The sequence below is a fragment of the Amblyomma maculatum genome, chromosome 10 (genome assembly GCF_055883805.1).
Source record: "Amblyomma maculatum isolate TAMU_Amacu chromosome 10, ASM5588380v1, whole genome shotgun sequence".
Classification (NCBI taxonomy): Eukaryota; Metazoa; Arthropoda; class Arachnida; order Ixodida; family Ixodidae; genus Amblyomma; species Amblyomma maculatum.
In genome coordinates this window covers 12,894,058-12,917,345 of record NC_139353.1, presented here as the reverse complement: position 1 = coordinate 12,917,345, position 23,288 = coordinate 12,894,058, and the positions used below count along the sequence as shown (strand labels likewise).

The 23,288-nt window shown below is 47.8% G+C and overlaps 1 protein-coding gene across 3 annotated transcripts in view; it reads right to left on the bottom strand.

Annotated features, from left to right (window-relative positions):
• Nucleotides 1-23,288, bottom strand: part of LOC146175634 (acyl-CoA:lysophosphatidylglycerol acyltransferase 1-like) — a 128,339-nt gene that overhangs the window by 26,695 nt on the left and 78,356 nt on the right. For 2 of the 3 annotated variants that reach the window (XM_084582027.1, XM_084582029.1), the window contains exons 2-3: nt 3,558-3,783; nt 836-1,050 (exon numbers count right to left, since the gene is read on the bottom strand). In XM_084582027.1, coding sequence (XP_084438153.1) covers nt 836-1,050; nt 3,558-3,783 — 441 coding nt within the window. Of the gene's footprint in view, nt 1-835; nt 1,051-3,557; nt 3,784-12,731; nt 13,119-23,288 lie in introns of those variants that run through there. The other variant, XM_084582028.1, reaches the window with a different exon arrangement.

Genomic DNA, 23,288 nt, shown 5'->3' with positions numbered 1-23,288 from the left:
GTAAATGCATCCCTGCATTATAAACAGGTCGTAAGACAAATAGAAAACTCAGGTGAATACACATATACTCACAAGCTACACAGGCATTCAAGCTACGCAGGTGTTCAGGCTATACAGGTGCTTGGGTTACTTACATAGGTACTAAAAATAGTAGATAGCCTACGTGCTGCCAGTGCTTTGTGGCATGCACCTACTCTTTTGTTGCTCTGCGAGATAAGGGCATATAAATGGTTCTAGCATTTGTGGTTTCTACCCCTCATTACTCCTTGACCGTTTTTGAAGACCTGATAGCCCATCTCACAATCATGGAGACAGTGATTCCAGCACATGCGAGCTAAGGATAGATTCAATCACGTGTGGTGCTTCAATGTAGCATTTCTGGAAATACTGGCATCCACTCTACAATACTGCTGTTAGCCCACAATGGACAGCATAAACAATCCATAACAGCCGAAATAGGTTTAATTTCTTTAGAAAAAACACAGATTAGTATAATTCTAGAATAGACCAAGGTGCTCTATCAGCAAATTCTTACAAAGTCTTTGCAGCACCTCATCATGCTAAGCTAAACTACCGTGTCACCTGCCTGACACCTTGAAGCACTTTGCTCCTCCTAAATTTTTATGAACTTCACAAACAGCTGTTGCCAATGTTGTACAATTGACTTTTCTTAAGGCTGTGGTCTCTGGCCTTCCTGCTTATGATGAAAAAAAACTTAAAATGATTTCAAAATGTCAAATATGTATGAAAATTGTTTCATTAATTCGATCACTGGTCCACTGTGTGACTGGATGGGATAAGTGTCCCGCATTTTGATTAGCGTCAAGGCACTTGCCTGCGTGATGAAGAAGTCGCCATGGGTCATTGAGACGGCCCCAAAGTTTGTGTACTTGAAGAGGCGGTCCATGATCCACATGAGGTGCTCAGTGACCGAGCGCTTCCCTTGGAAGGAAGCCATGAGCAGTGGCACGTCGGCCGTCGATTGGTGGTTCACGAGGACCAGTGTCCGGTCGCCGTAGCACTCGCTCACGTCCTCGCCAACCTCGTCGACTGCACAAGAGGATGTGAGAAAGATGAGCGATGATGAAGGGACAAAAAATTGAACGAAAAATTGCCTATGGACAAACATGTGTTGCAGTGAACTAATCGCTTGTTAAGAGCAACAAAGCGAAATCCAAATCAAGGAAAACATATGGCCAGGCAAGGCCGACAGTCAGGTGAGGCTGGGAAATTTGCTGATATGGTGGCAAAAATTGGCACAGCACCGGAATAACTGGACAGCATTAGGAGCAGTAATTGCCCTACAAGGTGCCTAATGCAGGGGTCGTACTAATGATCCACTCCATTTGGTCATTATTACAATCCTTTAAGGCCGGTGATTTTCAGACTGTATGGAGAGTATACAGCAGTCTCTTGATCAACCTTCACATGATCCTCAAGGAAGTGCTGCCCAGAATTAAGTGTTGGAAATAATGTTATTGTTGTTGCTGCTGTTGTGATGTTGTTACTGTTATGATAAGTGACTAAGCTAAGCTATTGTGCACCAAACACCAGATTAAAATGCCTTTATGCTGTGCAGGCCAGCACACAACATCTGCCGTCATTAGTTAAACCCCAATAGACTGACATCTTGCCACAACAACAGCAGCACAAACTGCTTAACTGCAGCCAACCCGTAGCTGATATATTGACGAAAGCAGTAAAAGATCCTCGACATATCTTGTGTGGAAAATGTCGACACAATGTGCAACGCAAAAATACAACATTTTATGTCATGATATGGGAGGCAGGAATAACTTCTTGAATGTTTTTCATCCAGTGATTACGCCAAGCCAAGAGCTTGCACTCCCATGCCTGCTTCTTTGATGGGTTCACAACTGTCAAAACCAGGCACTCCTCTGTACTAACCGCAGCTGCAATGCCCCAGTTAACTTAGACTAGTTTAAACACCTAAAAGCCAGCTTGTCGACGCAAACTCGAGACATCTTTCAGCATCAGTTTCAGCACAGACATGTCCACAAGAAAAAAAATCAACAGAACCTGGATCGCTCGTGCCTACACTGCCTATTGGTTAAAAGGGTTGTTTGTTTGTTTTGTGGGGTTTAACGTCCTAAAGCGACTCAGGCTATAAGAGACGCCGTAGTGGAGGACTCTGGAAATTCTGACCGCCTGGGGTTCTTCATGTCCCATGTTTTAGCCAACATCTAGCCAGTGCACCACACACACAAAGAAAGTGCATTTTAGCACGGCAACGTTAAGGGTCCTTCATAGTACCCAGAAATGTGGCGCAACAAACACAATCACATGAGAAGAAACACAACACAAGCGCTATCATGTGATTGTGTTTGTTGCACCACATTCCTGGGTACTAGGCCTCACCAACTTGACCCTCAAGCTGTTATATTAAGGGTCCTGTTCAGCGGAAACTTCGGCGCAGTTGTTGTCATATTGTGTTGTGTCGGGTAACCCTTGCTTAATCAAACGGGTTGTAACATCACATGAAATCGAAATTGACTGAGACATGAGATAATTGTGATGACATAAAACTGCAACTTGACTTAAACATCGCTACGGCATGTAAGAATGCGAAGTGAAATAACTGTACTGAAAAGAAAATTTGTAAAGGTAGGAAACGAACGCAGTAGCCCGGCGTTGAGATTCTGACATGCCACACTGAATTAGCCATTGAGGCAAACTTTTTTGACTTGATTAAGGAAGACCTTGTGTATATCATGGTAAATAAAAAAGCTAGTTGCGGCTTAACTCTGGTTAACCCTAGTTGAATTGCGAAAGCAACGGCGGAAGCTTCTTTTGCCTGCTACATTATTCCCCTATCATGCCCTATCAGTGTAAGGTGCTACAGTATTAGGGACACAAGCTCATCCTTTAAGGGTATGACGTGAGAGCGTAAGGTACCAGCCCATATATAAAGTCACGCTTCAACCAAGTCATATAGATGTACCTGCAAATCTTAGGGGTAATGAGAATGCAAACGGTTCTGGCAGGCTGATTCTGATATCACCCTCCCATATGAAAGGAGGGACCCGAGTTGGAAGCTCTTGCCCGTGGCATAAGGGTAACGTGAATTCAAATGTCATGGCAGGCTGATTTTTTTGTGAGGAGACCATAGCTACACCTCTCCACGGCGTAGCTGCAGCCACCCGAGGTCTTAAAAACAAACTGCAGTGTAACTTTTGCTACAAAAAACAACAACAATAAAAGCAATATCTGCACCTGCAAAGTGATGCATAAAGGCAACATCAACCAGCTGAAAGTACCCATTAAAAAGCCATCATGTCAAGCCTCTCGCTAAGTGCCCCTCGAATTTGCTTTCTAGTTCTGAAATGTAGGTAAAACACTTCTGCAAATAAACAATGTGACATTTTCTCGCATCATGGTACAACAAACGTCAATCTTTACTGGACCTAAGCCGACGCCCGTCTTGCACAGTTTGCACGAGAGTTGGAGCACCCTATCTTTAGGCCATTCAATACAAGTGCAAGAGCCCTTGGGACAAACAAGGCAGACCAGTTCGTAATGTGGGCCAGTGGACTGACCGTAATACTCGGCGCTCCAGCTCCAGAAGGAGACCATGAGTAGGAGGAGGCGGAAGAGCTGCCGCTCGATGGCCCAGTAGAGCGGGGGCAGCAGCAGGCGCAGCGGGTAGAAGATGCACCACATCCATGCCAGGTAGGTGGGGATGCAGTACAGGTTGTTGGCCAGCACAAACATCACCCGCAGCCAGCACCGCACCTGGTGCAGCAGCCGCCGAAGCTCCATCTCCTGCAGAGCCACAGAGGGACACAGGATGCGTTATGGCCCGAAATTGGGTGGATACATGAAGCCCGAGAACATATGTACCAACTACACATAAAATGAGTAAATCACGATAAGCTAGGAAGAGAAGAGAGATAAACATTTTGGCTGCGGAGGCCAAAGGCTGACAGCGAGAGGAAGGAATGAGCTGAGTACAGAAATTCCAAGCTGTATCAAAGACACTGATTAGACCTGGACATGCCAAATCCATGCTGTAGCATCTGCTTGAATAGCTATTAAGTCTGAAAGCACCTGTGTATTCTTAAAGAGGAGTGGTATAATGTTAGGTCTTTTCACAAGTTTCTATTCTATTTTCAACTGATCTCATCCATCTGTCACAAAGAAACTGTTCCGTGACTCTCTTTTCTTTACTAGAAATGCACACTTTGCTGTTCCTAGCAAAATCCATCCTTACGAAATGAATTCTCCCGTGTGATTCCAAGGTAATTTGTGCTAAAAAAACAAACAAACAGCTTATCACATTCAGGCCAAAAAATGCTAAAAGGAGAATCAGAACATCTTTCTTTACCGCAAAGAAACTTCATATAGTACCATGGTCTTGTATATTTCCCTAACTATCACTATAAATATACTATGGTCATGACTAAGCATAACATCCTATCATGTCGCAGCCAAGCTAATGGCTAAGTGCAATCCACGACAATGTGCAAATAGCTCTAAAAATGGCTGCCCCCCTGTTCACTGAAACAACGTTATGACATCTAGAACACGAACATTCCAGTGTGACAAAGTAGATAGGCAGAAAAGAATGAAATACAGACACTGTAATGTGTTGCAACTCACAAAAGATATTTTGCTGAGGGCCTCTGCAAACACACATGGTGAAAACCACTCAACCGAGAGTTCAGAAAGGCACTCCTTTCATGACACATTGTACTCTTTCCTTTCATCCCAACCGCGTAATAACACTGTCCAAGGATGACTCTGACTGCCCTGTCATTATGACGTCAGCAGCTATCAGTGCCCAACTCATTCAAAGGAGCTGAAGCATTGCGCGCATGGTGAAGTGTCAGAGGTGTTTACAACGCTCCACCGATAAGCGACCATCGAGCAGGGAAACCGAGTGGACCAGTGCAAAGAGAGATGAGATAAGGCTAGCGCAGCTATGCCCTGCTAGACACAAAAACGGGTTATCAGTGCACCGGCCCACACAGAGTGGGACTGGCACACTTGACTGGCTCCTTCCCTGGAAGCCTTGTGTGCGCCCTCTCCCCTACGCCGCGTCTCTCATCGCATGTTGGCGGCAAATATTTGCCAATCATAGCCTGACATACGGGCAGTAAGTGTCTCATGCGTCGAAAGACCAGAGCACTCTCAAGAAATGAACATCCGACAGCAGAGCACTTCTGTTGCCGGGGAAGATTTGACGTTTGCTCCACTGCGTGCCAAATAGGCAATGACCTTCAATATATGCAGGCAATGATGATTCTCAATGCACAATTTCTCAGTGATTTGACCCATCATCTTCACTAGTAGGTGCCAGTGCCAGCTATTAATTTGGCCCTCTTTCTGTACCTGCACTGTCACAGATACCACATTTTAGACAGAATACAAACAGTTGTGATAATTACATCTATGCAAAGTGACTATCGTGTATGATATGGTCACTGGCATTTTGTTCCCCAGCATGTGAACCAACTCATACATGATCGATATGACATTAAAAATTGTTGCGATGAGCACGTGTGAGTAAATGCTGGAGCTTCATGTCACCACAAACCATAGACATATAGTGGTGACAAGAACGAAATGTAATGTTATAAAAAGAATACTGCCTCAGACAATGAAGGAACAAGGAAGAGAAGAAGACAGGAAGCATGAAGACTAGATGTTAGCAAATGCTCTCCTCCTTTTACTACTTGGCCCTTGGTTTCAAGCATTACTTCTACAACAATATGAATCTCGCAACTAGCCAGACATTCCGCTTTGACTTAAATGAATAGGCACACTGAAGCCGTAAACTAGGCCACCTTTTCCCCTTCTGCTCAGGTGAATTGACATTGGGAGCTTAGTGCACTGCATACTTCCCCATCATCTATTCAAGTGTTCACTTGGACTTTACTTGGCCATGAATAGCACATAATGAGAGAAACAACAACACCAAATATAAGGAATAATCATAAGTGGCAACTCCATCCAATTTAAGAGAAATAAAAGTTGTGATGACACAGTATACATAGATTAAGCCTCTATTAGCCAGCAGGGCAAGGACAATGTAACCACCACATCACAGTTACATTTCAATTTTGAATTTCCCGCTCTTTGTCACAAGCTGAAGTCACGCGACAACCCGCGGTCGCTCTTTGCTAATTGGCTCAGACCCAGCTATTGCGGGAGAGTGGCGCCTCTTTAGCCAGTGAAGGACAGAAAATAAAAACGAAAACTGATCAAGATGAAAGTGAGAGCTTGGCGTCCAATCCGATGACGACGCTAGTCTGATCTGAAGAGAACCTTTACACGGCTAGGAAGCGTTCAAATAAACAGACGAGCAACTCGAAAGATAGTTGTTCGCTGCCTCGATTCGATCGGCTCGGTCACGGAGCAAGAAGTTATCTCCAAGGGCTCGGTCGAGCAGTACGTGCGTTGAATCCTAGGAGAAAATTACGCGCGTTTTAGCGCGCGACCTTTTTATGAGGCAGGAAGGCAAAGCTGCCCTTTTCCCCAACGCACCTACCATCGACATCAGCAGGACCAAGGACATGATTTACGCGCGAAAGTATAGATGGCGTAAAAATAAACAGCCTCTCTCATATCCTCATATTTTCGAGCGTATTTATTAATAGTCCTAGCTAAATTTTTGAAACGAATTTCATCCAGGCCATATGCCAAACCTCTTACTGTTTCGGCCTCACTGGACGTAGACCGAGCCAGGCAAACAGTCAGGCCAACAGCCCCAACAGCCAAGACGTATGCCTCCTGAACGCTGGAGCGCGTGGCCCGAACCAATGCCTATTCAGCGAACCTCATCATGCTCGATGTCAGTGCAATTTAAAGAACCCCAGGTGGTCGAAATTTCTGGAGCCCTCCACTACGACGTCTCTCATAGCCTGAGTCGCTTTGGGACGTTAAAGCCACCAAAAACCATTTATTAAGGTTATTAAAGTATTAATAACAAACATACTGCTGTTGTTGCGACGTAGGTAGAAGAAGAAAATGCACGGGCCTGCTACTGGCTCTGTAGCTGAGCCATCTCCGCTGCCTTGTGCAGACAGAATTCTGAGAAAATACTGCACCCGCCACTGCGTCGGTGGTGGACGACGGCTGTTACGACGCGCGTCTTTCTCTCCCTCTTCTTTTTCTTTTCTTACTTTTTCTGGCTCATACTGTCGTCGACAAAAGCTATCCGCGCGAGCGGCGCACCTGATTGGTCGACAGAGAAGCGACGTCATCAGCCGCCAAATTCGAAGCGACCAACCAGAATTCTCATCTTGTCTAGCGTTCCTGCCACCTGCAATCCCGCACTTAAACGCACGCCAAGGAGCGTCACGTGACAGGAGCGACGGTGTACCGTCCAAACGCACACATGTGACAGATAGTATATTCTAGGCACTGTACAGATACTGAGCCTGTGCTGTGCGATGTCAGTGCACGTCAAAGAACCCTAGGTGGTCGAAATTTCCGGAGTCCTCCACTACAGCGTCTCTCATAGCCTTAAGCGACGTTAAACCTCACAACCCAACCAACCAACCTTTCCTGTAAACCAATTATAATTATATGTAGCACTGCAACGAACGCCAATAAAAGGCAAACAATGAGAGGCAAATGATAGGAGAGAAAGGGTAGGCTTTCGTCATTCTCCTCTTAAGAGACATCTAAGAGACCCTCTATTTTTTTTTTCTTTGTCCGCCCCGAACGCCCGAACTCATCATTGCCACCGGGTCGCGATATCAAGGCGGAACCTCTGCATGACATACAGCGTTGCAGCCAAAAATTCTATCTCTACCTTGGTAGCAGAGCCACGGCCGTCACGTAGTGAGCGGCCGTGCACGACAGAGCCTTTAAAATAAGCCAACAACGCGTGCAGGACGCGTGCGCGGCGTGTCGGTTACTGAATAGTCCGCTGTATATTGATATATTGGAGGCCCGCCCGATGTGCCGATCGAGTGTTCAGTGACATAAGATATTTGCGGACGCGCCTCAAGCAACCTACTGTATATTGTACCATAGTGTACATATCTCTATTTTTATTTTGACGTATACCCTGTCCTCATTTCTCCCTGTCGCTCACCTATATGATTTCCTCTACCGCGTCTTCCCTATTTCTTTATTTCAGCCGCCCCAGTTCAATTGCTTCAGATATCAGATACCGGAGCAGGCAAACATCTTTTCCATATATCCTTCTGATATCTATTAATTAATAACCATGTACAACTACTACTACTACTGTTCAGACGGAAAGTTTCAGAAAGTTCGCCTCTCGGTTTCACGTTCTCCCTTCAGTATTCGCCGCGGTTCCACGACGACGTCCTCCGGCATGAGCTACGATATAAAAAAGAGTATTAAAAAATTAGCTGTGGTTTACTTATGGTTAACCCTAGTTGAGTTGCGATAGCAACGGCGGAAGCTTCTTTTGCCTGCTACTTTATTCCCCTATCAGTGTGAGGTGCTACATTACTGTGGACACTTAAGCTAGAGCGTAATCTACACCAGCCCACATATAAATGAAAAGGGTTCAATGCTGCTGAACCGAATGTGGAGCGAAAGCATTAGCTGCGGGTGACCGAGCGTTCTTCTTCAACATCTTCTTCGCGGCTGTTCAAGGTCAAATGTGGCCCTTCCCGGGACGACGCGACGGGCCGAAACCTGGCGCAGTATTGCTCTCGCAATAAAATACTTTGCTCGTTCATTTTTCTTTTGTTCATCAATCTTCCTGCCATGCGCAGTGAGCTCCGCCTCAAGGTCCTACTGCGTATTCTTTGTAATCGCTTGCGCAGCTATTCTCACCGCATTGCATTGATGTTCCGATATATATATATATATATATATATAGGGAGGGGGTTGAAGCTCGAATGGGTCCGGTAGGGCATAGACCCCCCCCCCCCCCCCCCCCCTCCTGAATATTGCAGAATTAAGTGTGGCATGTATTCCACCCATCCTAACCTCGTGATATTTTGTTTTGTGCGCTGATAGTGACAACAATCTTTTAAGCGATATATCTTCCTTTCTTTGTGCAACATATTAAGATGCATGACCTAAGCGCAACACGTGTCATTCTGTCTATATACCTTGCACCGCCATTACATCACGCGTGTGAAATCTTGTTTTTGATATTTTGATGTTTATTTGTTGATATTAGCTGGTCACGTGTTCTTCGATTGTGCATGTATATAAGAAATGGGAACCGACAGCTTCTTTATACATTCCTTGACAAAGGCCGGACCCCGGCCGAAACGTCGGAATAAAGTGTTGTTTTTTCTACCGTGTGTCACCTACTTTGTCTATATATATATATATATATATATATATATATATATATATATATATATATATATATATATATATATATATATATATATGGTGTGCATCTGAGAACGAGCGCTTTTGCTGGGGTGTGGAACGATCGGCAAGCATTTTGCGCACCGCTTCAGTAAAACAAAATAGGAATGTCGAGGCGACGACACACCCGCCGCGGACGGCACACTGACCGGCATCACTCGCCAAAACCCGACCCTCCTCCTGATAACACGATGCGACGGGTGGCGACGTGCTGGACCGAGGCCAACTCTAGCTTATATCTAATGAAATGGCCGTGGCCAACAGACCCCGAGGTGAGACTAAGCTTTAGTGCAGCCGCGCTTTACTGTGAGTAGTCGATTGCAAAACTTTTACAAAACCAATTGGGAAATTTCCAGTCGTAAATTAGTAGGACCGTTGGACCAATTGGAACTTGACCTTTTCCAGCCATAAGGTTTCATGGAGGTAATAGCACCCAGTAGACATTCACAAGTGATAGGTGTACATGGTTGGCACTCAACCTTATTGTACCGTTTTTTACGAAGGAGTGCAAATCATGACAACTACTTGTTTTCACATAAATCAAGACAAGCAAACAAGCATCACACTCAATGGGCATTATTAATATCACACACTGCTAACAAAACCCGAAAGCATATTCATGGGACATATTTGTTCCCACTTATATATCCGGTATATTTCTCTCATGCTGGGAATAGTAATGTCTGTTAGTTCAGCACAGTTATTTTATTTTATTTCAACAGCACAAAAACACAAATGACATGTGTACGATCCTGCAAGTTAGCGTCTTGAAAGCTCTTAATATAAAAACCATAAATATTCTGCCGTATATGTCAAATATGCAAACGTTCTCATGGATATTTTGGACGCAGTTAGGCAGACCGATTGGACCTATTGGCAACACCAACTGCTTTTCCCAAATGGTTCCAATTTGCAAGACCAATTGGACTCAATTGGAATTAATCATGACTCAATCATAACCAACTGAAGTCAGTAAATTCCCAATTGGTCCAGTTCATTCCCACTGCTAAATACAATTGGAATCATTCGGTTTCTCCTCTCACTCAATCGTAACCAACTGGAATGTATATTTTCCAACTGATTCCAATTTATTCCCATTGGTAATGCCAATTGGAGTGAATTGATCTTTTTGGCTGGGCAAACTCTTGGCTATGACGTTGCACGGATTGCAATCGACTACGTAGATGTTTATTACTGCGAGAAATAACCTCACAACATGGGCGATTTTGCATAAAGCAGTCCAATCCTCTTTTGCTTTTTCTAATACGTTTGCGAAACGGTACATGCACGAGTACGTGCGCATAAGTTGACAGCGTTTGCTATATCGACGCCATTAACAAAATAATCAGCCTTAGATGCTAATCCAACACTTCCACAATTTTTCATTCGTTCCTTTTTGTGCACCAAAATACCTATCTGGACTATGTCGGGCTCACGTTCCATTACTTCACGACTATATGTGGCACTTGCAATTCAAGCATGCAACGCCCGGCCGGCTTAAAAATTTGCAGGACTGTGCGCAGCAGTGCACTGTGCTCATGAAGTAACTGCAGTAATAATAAAGCTAATTAAGTAAGGTACTGCATACACTTCCCAGCACCAAGAAATGAGAAATGAAGATTTTGGCCCGGATCGCCGATTCATTATATCAATAGCAGTTTCAGCTGGCAGGCACCCAGTACAGGTTTATTTATTATTATACTTATAACAATAATAATAATAATAATAATAATAATAATAATAATAATAATAATAATAATAATAATAATAATAATAATAATAATAATAATAATAATAATAATTATTATTATTATTATTATTTTGTCGTGCACTCCGGGCCGGCCTCGCCGCCGAAACAGCAATTTCGCAGGGAGCAGTACGGGAGAAGCAAATCCGCACGACGCGTTATTGAGCATCAAACTATTTCCATCGCCGTAAACAGCGCTAGAGTTGTCGCTGTCTATACATACCTCCAAGCTCTACTTCAAAGCCCCCAGAAAGCTCACTGCTACAACGGTCTCTCGCTATCTGAGCGGTGGTGTGATCGAATTTGTCAGGCTGATTGCCACAGGCGGCGAAAGACCGGACGCCCAACGACGAACCGCGAGCGCCGTCCGGAGAACTCTCCGTCAGGACTATATGCTGCAACCGAAGAAAATCAAAGCGGACATTCGGTGCCCAAATGGGAAGACGATAAGCACGCGGCGGTGGACGACGCAGGGAGGAGTATTCTGGCACAAGGTTACACTGTGGGGGGATCTGTACCAGCGATGACAACGGAAACTGTTTGAAGCACGACATAATTGTTAACGGCAAGATAATTCATAGTTGGGCAGCACTAAACTGAAAGGTACGAACAGCTGGAATATCAAGTACAGCTTACCACGACACCTTCGAATTCTGAGACGGGATATTGTAAGACAGAGATGTGTAAATTTAGTTTCAGAGTTTTCCCTTGGTAAGTAATTAAGACTGCCACAGGAAACAAGTGGGATGTATCTTTGAAAATAGCGGGAAACTAGAAGCCTGTCCAGGGAGGATCTGCGGATAAAATTACTCAGTTACAACATGATAAATAAAAAATTAAATTCAAAAACTTTTTTCTCAGAATTTGAGCAAGATTTCTAGGTGTGCAGTCTCTTATTTATTAACCATTACAAAGATAAATGTCAACAGGGTAATGTCGATGCAAAAATCGGGGCGAACTGCTAAGACAACTCTGGCGACACAGCGACAAAACAAAACAGCCCAAGGAACTTTGACAACAGTGGAAGTATACAGATGTGTTACTGCCTATTATCGTCTTGTTTCCTTCCATGTAAAAGCTTTCGGGTTCCCTCCCTTGCGCGGAGAGGCGCTGAACGTTCGGAACAAACGAACACTAATTAAAAAGAGCCAGGAAAAGCTCACAAATTGCCTTCAATCAAGCCGCCGATGTATGCTTGCAAGTGGAAAGCCCTCTTTTTTTTCTTTTTTTGCTGTCGTTCTCCAGGCACAGTATGGAGACAAGTAATAAAGTTAGGGAACACAGAGATGCCGTAAGCCAAATGGCTCCCGTGATTGCTTTTTGTGTGTGTGTGTGTGTCTCCCAGCTGCCCCCACCGCTATACCTCGTGGCGGCCGCGAACAAGGAAGTTTCCACATCGGATCGGATCAGCTAAATACCAGTAACCGGTGTCCGTACGTGCACGAAGGTGAAAGGGTTAGCATGAGTTAACTGGAACACGTGCTTGATTACATCGGAATTTGGCACCTCCAAATAACGTCACTTTCAGAGCGCTTTACAATTTCTAGGCACGCGGTCACAGGCTCAGCGGCTGACACACACGCGCACTCGCAAAGTACAACACACGGTCGGGGAGAGAGTGACCGGCTCCTCCTCTCTGACCAGTTCTTACCCGCTTCTCGCGCCGGTCCTGGGCACGCTCATCCTCCCTGCACGCGTCGCTGATGTGCGCGTCCCTGCGCCCCAGAAACGCAGCTTCCAGCCGCCTCATCATGGTCGCCGCCACGCGCACAGATTCTTCCCCAAACAGCAACAAAAGGTATGGTCGGCAACGCTGCCCACCTCGGCACCAGCGGTGGTTTTTTCACACACGCGCACAACTCGTCACCACAAAAAATAACTGGGAACGCACGGAGGTATAAACAAACACGGCCGGCGCACAGGTACACCTAGACGAGTAACCATATAGCAACAGCTGCTACAGCGGCGATGCTGTTCCAGTCGAGCCGGCACTCCTGCAAAGTGCTCGCACACAGCTGGGAGTAGACACCGACTGGCAGCGTCTGACTGCCACCGTCTCTCTGAAGCCTGCATACACGCGCACACGGAAGAGCGAACTGATAGGACACGAAAGAGGACGGTTTGTCGTGGAGTGCAGACGCAATGAGGCGAACAGCGAACTGATAGGATACGAAAGAGGAGGAGGGAAAGCTTGCCGTAGAGTTCAGACGCAATGGGGCGAAGTGTACCGCTACGCCCGTGCCCAACGTCACGAGCCTCGCCCTCCTATCTCGCTTTATCGGGCGAAGATAAAGCGGGCCCGCGCCCGCATGTCTCCCAAGAGTGAGAGGAGGAGACGCTTTGGCAAAGTGCGCTTCAGCGACAAAGCCCGCAGCTTGAACCGATAAGCCGGATCAGCGCCAAATGAATAAGCACCGCCGCTACTCTCGTTTCAGCGGTCAAGCCCGCCTGAGTGACGATGAACGATGATGACGCGGGGAGAATCACAACAATGGGAGGGCACGCGCACCGGGCTAAGAGGTCAGCACTGCGGTGAGCAGTGTACTACTCCGTCGGTGCAGAGTACACTCCACTGCCCCGACCAGCGTTGGAGACGACGGCACAAGCATCAGAGGAGTCAAGCGCAAGCGGACACCATGCTCCCTCTCTCACGGTCGTCACACTCTCTCGCGATATTTGGGTATACGGTCATTGTGAGCGGCCATTGTTCGCGGTGAAAGGGGCCATTCGAGCCAACGGCCAACCAAAAGAAAAAAAGAGAAAGAAAAATGGGGCCTCCGCCGATGCGATCAATTGGAACAACGAGAAGGCGAGGGTAAAAGGAGAAGGGGAATATGCGCATAATGACCACGGCGCGGCGGCCTTGAGAAACGCACGGCGATTCTGGTGCACCAGCACGGCCAAGCTAGCAGCGCCACACTTACACAACAATGGAGTGGCGCGATTCCGTAACTCACGCCTGAATGCGCCGTAGAGTGGAGTCTTGACTGCACTGCACCTCACAGACTGAGCACATGCTAGAAAGGTTCTAGGAGGTACTACCCGTTTTCATATATTTTAACGAGATAGCATCATAGGCCATGCTCCGCAGAAAATCCTGCGCAATTAGAGTTGTGAGCGAAATATGACAGGCATGGCTCTGGCGGGAGCAGCTTCCCAGTGACATGGCAGGGTGCTCATCGGTTGCGAGTGGTGTGGTGGCACGACATGGCAGGTGCTGTCAACTCTGGCTTCTCAATGAGATCGGAAATACACTGTTCACAGGCCACGCAGGCACGTCCGTACGGCCTGGTTTGGACTTATATGTATAGTTTGGCCAATATGGCAGGAGTTGCCAAATCGGACAGCTCATATGAGACAGGAACGTGAGACGGGGATATAACCCACCGGGACCCTTGAATCACAATTTTATATCTATGCCAGGTGGTTTTTTTTTTTTTTTAAATCTGGTAGCTCACGAATGTATGGTACTTAGTATTATGAGATAACCTGACCTGCGACGCCGGCTTGACACCGAAGCACGGACATCAAGCACAGAGTCGAAAGAAACTACAGAACTGTGTCAAAAGTACGACAAAATATTCTGTAGTTCTATCGTAAACGACATATTTTTCTGCAGTTGTGTAGTTATCTCCTGTCGTATTTTTCTGTAGTCTGACAAAAAAATTCTGTTGTCACAACAGGTTCACTGTCAAAAGCCGCAAAGAAATGCTGTTGTGACAACAGAAAATCTTTTCCGAATGGAATGGACACGAGAACGGCATGTATGCGGACAAAAACGATTGCGAGAAGGGGTACCGAACGCGTCTTTTAAGGCTTAAGAAAAGCTGAGCAACCCTGTCTAAAAACCAGATGACTGATTTGAAAGGCACTCATGGCAACATCTATGGCCCGCCCTGCAATGAGCAACGAACCCCATCCACGGAGCGAGTCTCCAAATAAGTGCCCCCGTACTTATCACTGCCCAGCATGCATCGCATCAAATGTTTCGCCCCCTGTGTGACCGAAACACCAGCCAGCATGCTTATGACGCGTGCAATGCGCCTTCGGAGTGCGCCTAGTCCTCGAGCTAAAGCGAGGAACAAACAGAGGTCGTTCCAAGGCTACTGGCAACCCCCGGACCGCGACGACTATGACGATAGAGGGGATGCTGACAGCAGACGGCCAGCAATCGCTTAGCTCCCTCGAGTCTCGACCAGTTCCTCTTCTACCGCGCTGCACAACTACTCATGTCCGGGGTGACACCTCACCCACAAGTCGAGCGCCTGATCAGCGCTGCCGTAATTCTGGGGTACTTCGCGGTATATGACGGAAAGAGGGGAAGGAGATTGCGTCACATGCGGAAATAATGCCTTTCTTTTTAATTAGAACGACGAACCGAGATAGTGTTCGTGCTCTTCGCGCTGGTGTTACTTGAGTATGAAGCCTTCTCGTGTTATTTTTACATTTTACATTTTACATTTACATTTTACAGCAAACTTTTCTGTCCGGGTGGTATGGTGCGGCTACCGGGGTCATGTGGTGGATTCCATCCTGTAATCCGCTTCAACATGCCGAAGTCCACTGGCTCCGCCATTCTCCGCCCACTTGGGCTTCCTGCTCCTTCCGGGGACCGTTTCCGCGAATGTCCGCGAAATGATGACGTTCACTTGGATTCTCATCGATTGCTTGAAATCCAAATGGTTCGTTTCCTTAACGCCGCCAAAGCTGAATTCAGAGCCACCTGTCCCTACACGAATAGCATTGTAGCGGCAGTGCCGAAGTGCATATCTTACGGCGGTATTCCAAAAAGGGAAAAGAAAAAAAAAAAAGCGGCCGTATTTGATTCAACGCCGGCGGGACCTTCTGAACAGCAAATGCGAACCGAAACGGGAGAGGCAGCGGTGGTTGCAGTTTTCTGGACCAAGAGAATACGCCCAGCTGAAGGCATGCACTACGTCCACGAGATGATGCCCGCTTAGTCAGCAACGATTACAGGCCCCGACGCAGACCTCTCTTTCTCTTTCTTTCTCAACTCGCATGATGCACGAGTTTCTCTTTGAGCCCCGTAACGGGAAACTCGAAGCGCCACGTACACCGCTCCCGTCACACTGTCAGCATCCGCGGGCACGCCCTCTGCACCACTCCCAGGAGGTACAGATACCGATTACGCTGTCAGTACTGAACGTGGTACCGAAGGCACCGACACCGAGGAGGAGACTGAGGAGGCACAAAATGGCGGATGTGCCGAACGGGCGAACGCGGCGATCGAATATGCAGAGACCCTCGGTGTCGCACGCTATTTCCCCAAAGTTGGCAAGGAGCCACGCGCAAACTGTCGGCTCCGCGCTATTGCGCCACCGATTCCCGGCTGGTGTCAAACAAACGCTGCCGCCGGCGTGTGCCTCACACGATAACCGCGCTCACGCCAACCAGCGGACAGCCACGTGTGCTGCTGCCCGGTATGACTCAACCGGGTTTCCTTCCGCGGGGACATCGCTTAGCGAATCGACGCGTCAGAAATAGCCGCCGAGTGATAAGCGCGCCTCGGCAACACTTCCATAGAGCCGGAGCACTTGCTCGGAGGATTTCTTTCTGAAGCGCCTTTCGAGATAGTATTCGGGAGCGCAAACTGTACTACTTGGGGTGCAGCTTAGGATTTTGCCTGGCTAGGTTCGAATGACCTCGACCTAGTTAAGTGTAGGTGTTCGCCGAAAAGTGAGATACTGCGCTTTTCACCAAAAATCAACTTAAACAAAAGTATAAAAAAAAAAGAAGGCAAGAACCGGGTCACTTCCGTTCTTTGCAGCCTGACAGCGCACCGCCGACCTCACTACCCGGGGTAAACACAAGCCCCCAAAACAAAACAAAACAGAAACGCTGACAGGAAAAAAAAAAAAAAAAGACACGGACGAACCGCTATCAATGAAAGAAGAAAAGCACGGGCGGAGACACGTATCGGAAGGCACGTTGCCAGCTTAGCAGTGCGCGCTGACGCATTGCCAATTCGGGTCAACGGTCGCGCACTGCTGGACTTTAAAGTATGCGGATCGTCATCAACTGTGCGGTGCGACGGCGTGCGCGCCGCTATGAAAGGGAACACGTACGGGAACGCGTGACCTCCGTGCTTTGCAAAGCCCTGCCACCAACACAAGACGAGAATGGGTGGCACCGAGGGTATGCTCGGAAAGAGCAGCCGACCAAGCTTACTTTGGATGCGTCTTTACCACTGATTCTTATCGCTTGTCGGTGACAGAGCATTTGAAAGCGTGGGGGCCACGCGCTCCCGTATCTCATTTCATATTGCTTCTAGCTGTTCAAGGGAGCAATAGACCGGAAGTTAAAAACATCAATAACGGTCCCGTCAACAACCCCTGACACGTACACTGGGGCGCGCTTGTGTGTCCTTGCTGTGCAACGCGCCATCAATGCGTTTCATCCATGCGAAAACAATTCGTTCCACACGCTATCACTCCACGTGCGCACAGTTATTTGCCTTCTGTGTCGCCTGCTTCATATATATTTGTACGGATGGCTTGTTGAATTTGTCATCGTTTACCGCCATAATAGATAGACAAAATTAAGCACGTAAAGTACATGTATTGCTACGTATGGTGTGCAATATTACAAGCATTCGTATTCATGAAGTTTGGTTTGGTTATGGGGTTTAACGGCCCAAAGCGACTCATGCTATGAAAGGTGCTGTAGTGGAGGGCTCCGGAAATTTAGACCACCTGGGGTTCTTTAACGTGCACTGACATCGCACAGCACACGAGCGCCTTGCTTTTCACCTCCATCGAAAAGCGGCCGCCGCGACAAGGATTAGATCTCGTATCCTTGGGCACAGTAGTCGAGCGCCCTAACCACTGCACCTCCATGGCGAGCTATTCACGATGAAGTGAACAGAGACTACGGCAGCTCAGCATCTATCTATATGGGGTATCCCAATGAAAATTCGGACCACAGACTCGAAGGAAACCGAAGCGTTCTTCCGACGTTTAATCAAGTGACTGTTGTTAGGAGATATGTCACTAAAGCAAGCACCGCCGAGTAGAACAGGCTTTTCCGCCGTCTTCGCCCAGTGTCTGCCCATAGAAACAACTCCACAGGAACTTTTTTTTTTTTTTTGTTTCACGCGCGGTCTAATTAGCCAACTTTGCCTAAACCATCCGCACAATGCGATTCCCTTTAGAGTGTTTGCTGCGAATGAAAAACTCGGCACCGCAAAATTTTAACTTGCTCAGACATGAGAAAAACGCCGAAATAAATGCTGCAAACACCAAGCACTACGGGGAGTTAAAAGAAACCGCAGTAAACTGTCACCCCCCCCCCCCCCCCCCACACACACACACACACACACATAGGAGCTCTCTTGTATAGCGGCAGGTGGAATTAGGTCCGCAATCCATGCCTCTACGTGCTTCCCACTGTTCACACTATATAAGTGTCAACGGAAGACTATTTTGACACAGTAGTAGCTCGTTATCAGAGCGTTGCTGCCACGCCTCCTCTTTGTTGTCGGCGCCGCATTCCTCAGCCACTCACGCAAGACCCGAGGTCTGTGACAGATAAACTGCTTTCGGAAACAGAATATCCACTCTTTCCCCTTACTCCGGGCACTCGGTAACATTTTGCGAAATCTCAGTTGATATGAGCAGCGGAAAGCCACGACTTGTGCACGTTAGTAATGATCGGACGATGCATTCCATGCATTAACGACATTAATGCATGGGATGCATTTCATGGTGACACTGAGTTTCCCCTAATCATGTCTCGCGCAGTTCAGTTACCCCTGCCCGCCCGCTTCCGGTCGTCCGTCCACTCAGAACACCTAGACGAAGGCCGAATCTACGCCTGCTCCGGGAACGCTAAACAACCTGACTAATGACCATAAAGCTATAGGGCGAAATATTACACGAACATCAGAAAGAGCCCGCTTCGCCATAATAGGACTGATGTACCCAGGACATCAAAACGGAGCACCTTGCGACGGTATAATGATAGTCTCGAAGGATACCTGAGTCTCCATGGGAGCTCCGTCAAAAGGGCAGCAAAAAGATTACCGCATACGCTCTCGGGATAAAGAGATTACCGCACATCAAGCAGGAGGGTAATATAGGCGCATTGAAGATTAACCTGCAATCACTCCTTGATTTTTTTTTGTTAATTCGCTGCATTTGTACACAAACTTCCCCAAAAAACGTAAAAAAAAAGAAAAATAAGGAACTATATATTTAAGGGACAACGTGGACTATTTCTTGACGCTTTTGTACGCACTCCGCAAAAAAATGTGTTACATTGGTTCAAAGGCAGCTTTCAAGAATGACGTAATCGGTGTTAACTGGTCAATGGGGGTGCACGCCCACATGAAGCCCAAAGAGGTGACAACAGAGTAGCCAAATTGTGGGTATTGTGGGTATTACACCAATAAGGTACGGAGGGAGGACGCGGCTGCGGAAACAAAGAGTTTCCGCAGAGTTTCCGCCTTCCGGAAGAGTCCGCTAATTGCGGTTGTCCACATAGGCGTCGCACGTTCTAACCCCCCCCCCCCCCCCCCTAACCAGTCTCACCGTACTAAAAAACATGCTTCTGCATCGCAGCAGCTGAGTACGAACGCGAAATTTACTACCCAGACACCACAAACCTTGGGCCCAGTGGTGGTTCTACGTCGGTATAACGACCGGTCCTACATAGGGCATAGCTGGCCGGACATTGCCAATACTGTACCAGCAATGGGTCCAAGATTTGTGCTGCATGGGCAACATTTTGTGACAAGTTGAGAACATGTAGCAACCATTACAAGCTTAGGGGCATTTTCTCTCACTTCTACTCATGCGATGGCAAGGACAGTTTCAGCCGACATGACGCAACATTAAAGACCGGGTCGAGTGACGCCAAGGGCAGCAGTCACGTCCGCACAGTAGGGGCTTATGGGCCCACGCCCACAAGTCCACCGAGTTGACATTTAAGGAATTCGGGCCGAAAATTACTCCGGGAGAAGGGACAGAAAGGTCTTTGTCCAGGGTACAGTAAAATAATCCGCCACTGATGAAAGATGGCACATGGGACATGTACGCAGGCTTCGCGATGAGCGGCGGCGACGCTCTATCAGTACACAGTTTTTTCTAGCTGCGCGTGCAGCCCTCACTAACACATCTTTACATCTGACGAGGGAGACTCGTCAGACTTTGTTACCGCCTCTGGCACGTTAAATGCAGGGACACATAACAGTCCAGCGAGCAATATGGCGAAGCCTAGCGAGCCCTTCCTTATCAGAAAGGTCTTACAGCGCTACCATATTAAACCACCACCACACAGAGGAACGACTGGGCGACCGGTGCGTGCTCGGACTGAGTTTCCCGATATCGAGCTGCAAAAACGAAGATTGACGGAAAAGAGAGAGAGAGAGACGCACTGCCTAAACGGCCGAATTCGGAGAGGACAACGAAGAGAGGAGGGAAGCAGCGCCTTTACACTCCTTGGGGCAAGGTCGCACCGACACCAGGGGAGTGTGTTCCCTTCTGATTCAACCTCCGCGTGTGCGCGCACAAACACAGAAACGCACACGCATACATAGACCCGGCCCGGGGCGCACTATCGGCGCAGCCTTTTTATAGATCCGCCCATCGATCCGGGCAGCTCCTATAGATCCCCCCTCGAATCTCAATGGGTGTAATGGGCCGTACCTCGACGACAGCTTTAAACAGCCAAGGATAAAGAAGAGGAGGAAAAAACAAAACAAGACGAGCGCTGGTGCCTTTAAAGCCTCGCTGCACACGCCACTGCCGAGCCCACGGCTCGCGCTTAAAACGAGACAGCCAGCAGCAGCAGCAGCGGGTTTCCTCCGGATGTGGCATAAATACGTCTCCCGCCAAACGGCAGGCGCTGAAAGGAGACCGGTAGAGATGACGAGGACAGGCGCGGTTCCAATGTTTACCTCCGTCCGCGCCGCGTCATTAGCAAAGTCCATTAGCGAGGTCTCATCACGCTCCTCTCGAAGCACGGTTTCAAAATGAAAAATAAAAAATAAAGGTAGCAGCCAACGCAGTGGACGGAGCGAGTCAAAAGGATTCTCGGAGCGCTCAAACCGTGCAGCAGACTTGTCTTCGGAAGGGAAAGGAAGAGGCGGCGCGTATTCACATCGCCGGACGAGGCTAGACGGTAGCACAGCCTATTTTGCGGCCTCGTTTGCAGACGGGAGACGACACGAACGAGAGACGACGGCAGCCGCGCGAGAATTACGTATATCATATAATGGTACTTTCTTTCGTTCCTTATTTTTTGGATACACGCCTAAATGTGCGTGCAAGAGAAGCAAGAATCGGGACAGGCTCAGGAGGTGTCTATTCAACTGAGAACTATCGCCACTAGTCCATTCTGCTTAGCATATCACTCTAAATCTTCTTTCACCCTTAAATGTGTAACGCTGTCCCAGGGCGAACACCCTATGAGTAAAGCAGCACTGCTTCAGCGAGGAACATCCTTCGTTATGCAAATGTTATTTGGCGTGCAAACGTTCTTTGTGCGAACATCCTTCGTAGTGAAAATGTTCTTTGTTTGGCAGCGGATGCTGTGTTCTGTTGAGGCCGCAGCGCGCGGCATCCCTCAGTGTTCGGGACACTGCTGCAGCCGTTTTGAGCTTTCAGCCGCATTTCTCTTTTCAGCGTTTTCCTATATACCCTCCTTCCATTTTGCACAAAGCAGGGTAGCCAACCGGAAATTCCTGATCGTTAACCGCCATGCCTCACTCCTGCTTTGCCGTTTTTCACGTAGGTTGTTAGCCCTGGAACACTCGAGCACCCTTTTTGCACCCAAAAAGGTATAAACATGTTTACAGTGATATATATATATATATATATATATATATATATATATATATATATATATATATATATATATATATATAATCCGGACGGGGGACAAGGAGGCGCGGGGGGGTCATGTACAGCGTACGGCAGCTCTGTAACGAAGGGGGTGGTTGTTTAACCGGGCACAGTTAGGGGGTACCTGCGCTGCGGTGCGGATACACAGTTACGCATCTTAGTAGCGGAACGCAGATACCCAACCGTGGTCCCTGCGCCACTATTAACGGCACTGGTAAAAAAAAAAAAGAAAAGCCAAAGAAAACGATTGACATCCATCGTCAGACTGGTGCAATCACTCTATGACTCCGCCCGATGAATAAGCGAGCAAAGACTATACGAAAAAGCAAACGCCACACGCAATCCCATTGCGCATACATGCGTGCACATAATCGCCGTTCAGGCCAACGTTTCAGGCGTAGTCCACCGGATAAGCATCGCGGGTTCCGCAAGCGCCACCCGCAGGGTTTGTGCCAAGGCCGCCACCCCGTAACACAGTTGCGGGAGCGCAGCGCAAAGCGGCGCAAGGACGGGCCAGCGCAGGCTAGCGAGAGCGCTGACAAATAAACAACCGGCCGCCCGCCCGTGTTTACTGTCCGATCAGAACGATACAAGCGGGCTCGAAGGCTTTGCAACGAGTTAGGCAAGGGTGAAAGGTGATCCAAAGCGGGTCGTCGTCGCAGCGTGTAAAGTGATCGATGTGAATGATTAAAGCATTTTTCTTTTTTTTTATCTTTTTTTTTGCCATTTGCGTGACAGCCGGCGGCTGCAGTGCGCGCTGTGAATCAGGACATGCATGGTAGGAATAGTCGAAACTGGATACCAGAAAGACCGACGAGTCGCATACGGTAAAAGCGAGATGAGATTGCAGTTACCTATCCCTCCTTGTGATCTGCCTCAAATGCGGCTCGCATCTATCTGACTTTTCCGATATGAGCGGACTCGCCATCAACGCTTCCAGCCGGACAAAATGAATCACCAGAGAACCACGGCCGGACTCAAGCGGCGGCAGCGTGCCGTCGCCGCTCGAGTCCCGCTATGAGAGGAGATATCAGCTAGCCAAATATACAAGCATTAAATGGCAGGCTTTAGAGAACAGCATTAAATCAAACAAGGGAGCCAGATGGCTCGTTACCGCATACTTCGCGCATGCGGGGACAGGTAGGGATCGAGAAGTTCATCGTGAAGGGAGAGGCACTAGTACCTCAAGGAGTCGGGAATGGCCCACCGAGTGCGATCCATACATATCGTGGCGTCATCTGACGCCAGCTCTTCGCAGACTAGATGACGCGTGCCATTCGTTGCGGGAGAGCCTGCTTCGAGGGAAACTCACGAGTCGTCTTCCCCATCGCAGATGAGGATATAGC